The sequence below is a fragment of the Falco biarmicus genome, chromosome 9 (assembly GCF_023638135.1).
Source record: "Falco biarmicus isolate bFalBia1 chromosome 9, bFalBia1.pri, whole genome shotgun sequence".
Lineage (NCBI taxonomy): Eukaryota > Metazoa > Chordata > Aves > Falconiformes > Falconidae > Falco > Falco biarmicus.
The window spans coordinates 28,243,698-28,250,912 of NC_079296.1; the positions used below are offsets into that span (position 1 = coordinate 28,243,698).

A 7,215-nucleotide genomic window follows, 5' to 3' on the forward strand; every position below is an offset into this window, starting at 1 on the left:
ACATCAACTGCATAACACACCGCCTAAATGGAGAGGGTGCTTCTCCATAATCCTTCTCTTTTATACAAAGGTGTGAATTGTGTCCTTTGATAAAACAGAGAACTCCTCCTTGGACTTCACCTAAACATCTCCCTTTTGGTCAGAAGAAAAACTCAAAACCTGGAAATAAGGTTGCAAAGGCAGCGTTCAGCCTGCGCAACATTTCTGTGCAAGCATCGTGAAGGCTTTATGAACACCGCATAAGCTCCAGGTGTGTGACACTAGGCTGAAATATTTTTAATTCTAAGCATCTTTATTATTCAATAGAAGTGACAATTTTCCTCAATTCTGTTGGCTGTTAGGTGTCAGCAAACACTTCAGTTAGTATAAGCAGCAGCCACTGCAGCAGGTGCCATATACAGTACTTTTCAGGTGATGTACCTTTCCTGAATGCTACCAATTTGGCACCCAAACAGAGCCCTTCTTAGTGTCAGCTGCCATTTTCTCACTGGACAGCTCAAATCCTGCGAAAATTTAGCATGACATTTGAAGTCAGAGCCATGGTTGAACACTTGCAATGCAATTTTTTTTTTTTTTTAATATAAATCAGCCCAGTCTTTCATCACATTGAGTTCTCCATAGCAAGCTGGAAAAGTCCCTTGATAGTCCCAGTTTATAAGTTTTTTTTATAAACTAGCGGTTGTGGTTCTCTTCTAGACTAGCTTTCTCCATTTCAAGCAATGTGATACAGCACTTTCGCTGTAAAATCATCTCTTTTCTACAAGACCCTCGCTTTGTAACACCGCAGGCAGGCTCAAGTACATATGAACTGTGCATGGTATTTTCTGCTTAAGTAACAACTGCCTTTTGGGGAGTAGAAAGGAGTTAAGAACAGCCTAATAAAGCATCAGCCTTCTGCAAATTCTTCACATGCAGTAGTGTGAAAAGAAAAATGGCACATATGCCATGTCCTTTCATGCTCTGCAGTAAAACTAATTCAGTAGCCAGCCCTACCTGAGAGACATACAGACTCCTATCCTACACTGAGTAATGCCCCAAATCCTGCCATTTTTGAAGTATAGATGTTGTTTTGCTCTTCCTTCCCCTTCTAAAAGATGAGAGCAGGGGAAAAAAATGTCGGGATTCTTCTGACAGGTTTCTTTAACTTTTGAAGCGCTGAGTGCATGCGTTAGGCTGTCGCTTGGATGCCTTGTTTCAAGTGCCGGGCGCTGCTGACAAAGGCCCTTCTGCCATCGCCAGTGCTTCCCTCAGCTGCCCAAATATTTTCAAGCAGAAGAGCTAGGAATCTGTAACAGAGTTAGGCCCCGAGTAAAACTCCAGGTTTGAGGTTTAGCGCTGCCCTGGGGATTGTTTAAGGTTCAGACTGGAACTTTATGGATTGATCCTCTTAATGCTTTATAGGCAGATTTTTGTCCTGGCCTTTGTTTTCAAAATTCTCATGTGGCTGTGGGAGGCTCGGTGGAGGATAAGCAAAGTTTTGTAGTCAGTGTATTTTTTGAACTACGTGTTGAGCTACGTTTATCTCTCAAATAAAATATACTGGATTTTTTGGCAACCGAAAAGTGAAAAGTAGTAATAATCCCTTTTTCTAGCTCCATCTGTTCTGCTTCACTGCTTCACAGCAGTCTGAGGACATTGTCCAGACTCCATTTTAATTTTCAAGGACATTACTAATTTTAGATGAAGAAAGGCTCAGGAACTGTGCCATCTACAAGTACCCTGGGCAGAAGAGCAATTCTGCACTGGCATGAAGATCATTCAGGTGGCTTAATGAGCTTTTTTGACTTTAATAGCTGGGGTAGTTCTAAATGAGCTTTTTATGTGGCTACCCAAAGGGCTGAACAGCTTAACTTTTCTAAAGTTTGTCCTTGTCTAATCTGTTTCTTCTCATGATGCAAATGGAAAAAGCAAATTGGTCAGAGGAAAGAGATTCTGCATTCTACATTTCACAAATATATTTTTAGCCTTTTCTTGCTTGTATGATTTGCAAGGTAATAAAATCATCAGGAGAAAATTAAAATTATGGGAATACCTCCCTGAATTAAAATGACCCTTCCTCCAGCTATAGAAACTTAGGTTTAATTTAGGTACAAAGTTGGAGCCAGTCTTTGTAGCTTGGATCTGCTGGTATCTCTGCTATATCCCAAACCAAATACCCCAGAACTTTCTTGAAAGTTTGTGCTTAGAGCTGAAGCTGCAGCTGATGTCTAATCCTGTGTCCTCTGAGTCAGTAGCAGAAAACCCGCTGACTTCAAAGGGTGAAGATTTCATACATGAACTTCATGGCTCTGAGCCATTTCTAATCAAAGAAACAAAACCCACCAGAAGGCTTATACAACATTCTCTAAAGAGCTGTCTTGATGCAGTAAAGCACATAAAAATGCGCTTAACCTTATTATAACTTTGAACTTAAAGCATGGGTTTCAGGACTTGAAAGAAAGTAGTATGAGCTATTTAGTATTGAATTAGTTGTGGTGCTTGTCCCTCTTCATGATCCTCTTCTTTAGGGGGCTTTGGTGTGGTTTGTTGTTGTTGTTTGGGTTTGTTTAAGTAACTTGATTTTGATCACCAAGCACCAGGAATAGAGCAGCCAACTGCATAGAAGGAAGGTGTCTTGTATTCTGGGGTGCTTGATTTGGGATGCAACCAGCTTGACTAGCTGCTCTGGCAGCTTCCCCACCTCCATCTCCAGATTTGGGCTTTGCTTTACCTGCTTTCTAGACACTGACCTTTGCCAGTATTTTCCCTGAGCAGAAGTAAGCTTATAGTTGTGTGTTTCATGGATTTGCTGCTGTCTTAAGTAAAGCTTAGTGGGCCATATTTGAACAAATCCAGCTTTGCTCGACAGTCCTACAAAAGCTTTTGCAGTAAGATATTGTTTTTTTCCTGTAAATGGAGGCTTTGAAGGCTGAAAGGAGCTGTCTGGTGCATGCAGGTGCTCACCCTTGAAATCAAGGAGTGAGCTACAGGAGGAGTTGTAAGAAAAATCCTATTATTTGCTGCAGCTCTAAAGTAAACGGGCAATGAGACACGTGCTTAAGTGCTGCTGGTTTGTTTCCTATCAGGATGAGGATGAAGAGGCTGAAGAAGAGAGCAATGGAGTCCTGGCAGCTGTTGCTAATAGTTGCAGTGCCCCTGACAATATGAGCAAGATCAATTCAAACAAAACCAGTATCGACAGAAAAAGGGAGACAAGTAAACACAATGGGTGTAGTTCACCAATGTCAGTAATGAAAAGACTTTTCTGTATCTTTGATTGCTTCCATGTTAAAAATCCTTACCACATAGACAACTATGCCAGATTTTCGTTCCCATTGTCATTCATGATAATTAATGTATTTTATTGGGTATATTATTTGTATTTCTAAATGTGTAAAATTGGTTTAAAGTTTAGAAAGTGGATACGGGAGGGGAAGATGCAGAAGAATGAAGAAGTTACATTTGGATAAAGGGATATGAAAGGACGTGCTGTCTTTGCAGGCATTTCTACAAAGTTTCTTATCAACTCACTTTTCCACTGTTAAAATGACTGTCATCCAAAACTCTTTCCTATTTGCATGCATATCCCATATTAAACTATTTATCAAAGGCCAGTAAGTCCTTTTTTAATATTTTAATGATAACTTTGTAAAATAAGAGGTATATTACACTTGTTTTTGAACTGCATTGAATACATTTAAAATTAAACCACTGATGTGTTGTTTTCCTGCTATGCTTTCAGTATTCAGTTCCTTATAGCTTTGTCAATAAGGTGTAAATTTTCCACATTGTATAATTGCAGATTGAAGTGTTTTTGCTTCACAGCAAGAAATAGCTTTGAAGGTATAGGCTACCAACACAAACCAAACAATATATTCCTTTTTGTAAGGTCACAAATATGTATGGAGACTCTTCCCTGCATCTTTAGACGGAACTCCTGTGGGCATCAATGGCTGCTCTGAGTAAGTGAATGGCAGAATATAGAAATGGACTGGAGCCAAAAGGTTTAGGATCCAGAGAGATGTTTTTCCCGAGTGAGGACATACTTAAGTGTTGGCCAGTCCTTAATGGAGTATGGCCATTTATACTCTGTATTCTGCTCAGTCACCACTGCCTGCGTGACTATTATACAGAGGAAAAGTTTGCTATGCTTAATTTTCAGTTTAGCAAATTCATCTTGAGTCACTGACTATTAAGAATTTCACATAAAGGTGAAAAAGCTTCCTGAACTGAAAAGAAAACCCTGGATATGCAATACCTCTTGAAAAAAGGGAAAGTTTTACATAGATGAAATTATGATCCACATGAAAGAACAGTTACACTTGATGAAAAACCGTAATAGTCTTTCTGAGCAGTTACTTTACTGACAAATATTACAAAAGTTATTGATACAGCAACCTGTTTCTTATACTGGAATCTGGAAGTTTAGAAGCACTTATTATTAATTTTTCCTGACCATAATATATGTGTGGGTCACATATATATATCTGTGTAAATGTGTATATGTGCTTTTATAGACTGTACCTTGGCATTTATGATGATCTGACACACTGCCCACATAGAAATGCCTTAAAAAGCCCCCATGATACTGACACTTTGATACACCTTTCTACCAGTGTGCTGCCTGTAAAGAACACCATTACATAAGAAGAAGAAAAGTGCAAAATACCACTGTGGGTTAGATTTTCCCCTGCTCACAACTATAAAAATCCATAAAAATCACTGCACACTGGTAAAAGATTGTTAGGTCAATAAAATCCTCTCAATAACTTTATTTTCTAAACAGGTTGAGTACTGAAAGCTTGTTTCTCTACTGTTATCAGTAACGCCTTTTGCAAGGCTTATTGAGGCAATGAAACTTTTGGAACAGTCTAGTGAGTTTTGGTACCTTATGGGTCTTCTGACACTTGTATAAAAGCATAGGCATTCAAGGAATCAAACCAAGACTGCCTGTGTTAAGGACGAGCAAAAAGAAACCCCAACATTTTTTGTTTAACATTCTGCTGTTGCAGATTTAACCTTAAACCTTTTATTCAAGAACAGGTTCTATGAGGTTTTTCCTGGAAATGAGGTGCAGAACTGGTCTCAGAGATCTCTTTCGAGTTCTTGCTCCCATAAAGTTCATAGAAGGCATATGGTAAAGCTCTGTATTTGCTATCTGAAATTTGAAGTTTACATTAATCCTGAACCTTTTGAAAGAGTTATCTACATGTTGCAAGTTACCTGTTGCATTAACACTGAATTTGGGATTTACATTTACTGCAAGCATAAGGTAAGAAATTAGAGTTTTGTAGCTTCTAATTAACTTGGAAATAATTCACCTTAAATATTCTTTTAGAAAGCTGTTGAAGGTCTGGACAGCTTTATTTACAGTGCATTGACTGGTAACAGGGTCTGGTGTGCTAACTATAGAGTGGAGTTAGACACTGAAGTCCCCCATGTTTTCATGAAAGAACAGACTCCAGAGCCAGATTATTTATTATTCTGCTTTGCATAATTCTGCATTAATTACCATTTTGAAATACAAAACTTGGTTTGACATGACTGTGTAAGTGAAAGATCTTCCCTCCAGGGGACAGGGGAACAGATTTTCAGTGCCATGTATGAAGAATGAAGAACAGCTTTTAAATTATCCCATTCAAACATTCAAAATTGTCCCCAGAAACTATCAAATTCCTTGGAGTTAGCTGGAAAGACTCTTCTAAGTGGCATTCACAAGCAGTGCATTGAAAGCTAAAACTCAGAGGTAAATTAGAGATGGAGAAGTCTTGGAGCTAAGAACAGGGGCTGAAGCTGAGGCTGGGGCACTCAAAGCTAGCCGTGGCGATGAAAATGGGGTTTCACACCACATGCAAAGGAAAGGGGAAAGACCTTGGACTTTCTGCCAGCATTTTCTGCTTAATGGCTTTCTTTTTCTTCCTTTGATTTTAATGTTTTCTAATCAGACACCCTCTCAGACTCAGAAATGTCCTGTTGTATTTGGAGGCCACTTGAGGCAGGCGTACAACTAGTGACCTGAGGCTGGTGAAGGGGGGTAGTGGTACCGGTGATGCACCTTCGCATAGTTTGTTTTGCTGTTAGCAGGGGGTGCACTACATTTGACATACCTGAAAATAGCAGCCAGTCCAAGGAGTAATTTTCCTTCCTCTGTGGAATACCTGCAAGCCTGGTCTTTTGGTTTAGCAGCCATCCCAGAGGTGTCTAAACATTGTGCAGACTTGAAAAACATCGATGACCTTGTTAAGCAATTTGGTATTACTGTCTTTCTTAATGGAAGGTTATTATGAAAGTAAAATCCTTTGCTGAACTATTTCTTTAAATATAACAACAACAAATTTTGGAGATTTTAGACATTTAAAGGTATTAATCCTTGCTACCTTTCCACTTTGGCAAGAGATGTGTTTCTCAGATTCAGATACGTTGTAGGTAAGCATCTCATGCAGCCTACTTATTAGGATGCTAGTTGGGATGTTTTGAGAGTGTTTGAGATATTCCACCTAAATTAAAAGGGAAATACTAAGATGACATTTTAGAACAGGCATTCATTAGCTCTCTCATAAACTAAGAAGGCATTTAAAATTAATATCAGAACATTTTTTTAAAAAGATAAACAACTAAATACTCCATCTGAATACTCCAGTCAACACATATGGCAAGCATAAGATAAGGGCATCCATCTGTTGGTCTGAGTATTTATTTTCAGCAGTGGCCGCCTTTATTATCAGTGCAGCGGTAACTTAAATAGCTCCATTTCCTTCCTTGCAAGTCCCTTCATTGTTTGTGCTAATTGTTTTAAGAGAGCTGTTATGTCTTTTGGCATGGGAAAATGTATTAAAAAAAAAAAGATGCCCCACGTTGTCACCCTGCAATTCAAAAAGAAATTACCAAAAAGGTTAGGGATTTAAGAAAACCTACACAACAGTAAAGCTGGTGACAGAAGAAGAAACAGAAAGATGCAAATCTGCTTTCTGTTAACAGCAGTTGCCAGTGGGGTGGTGCAGCAGAGTGCCTGAAACACCTCTGCTGCAAGTGCAGCCTGAAGAGGCTGCTGAGCTGGCGCTGCTGCATACAGTTCACTCCATGCAGCAGTAGATGGAGCTAATTAACTACTCTTCATGATTGAATGAGCAAATGTAAATGGCAAATGCTAGTTAAGGAATACTCTAGGGAAAACATATTACAAGCTGACATTTGTACTGTAGTAAGTGGGTCATGTTTGTAGTGACATACTAATTA

At 39.1% G+C, this 7,215-nt stretch overlaps 1 protein-coding gene across 1 annotated transcript in view; it reads left to right on the top strand.

Moving 5' to 3' along the window:
- LOC130155597 (gamma-aminobutyric acid receptor subunit pi-like) overlaps positions 1–3,709 on the top strand; it is a 47,284-nt gene extending 43,575 nt beyond the window's left edge. Inside the window, exon 10 of the mRNA XM_056353030.1 lies at positions 3,066–3,709. Within this exon, the coding sequence (XP_056209005.1) occupies positions 3,066–3,368 (303 nt within the window). The 3' untranslated portion in view covers positions 3,369–3,709. The remainder of the gene's footprint in view (positions 1–3,065) is intronic.
- The last annotated feature ends 3,506 nt before the right edge of the window (positions 3,710–7,215 follow it).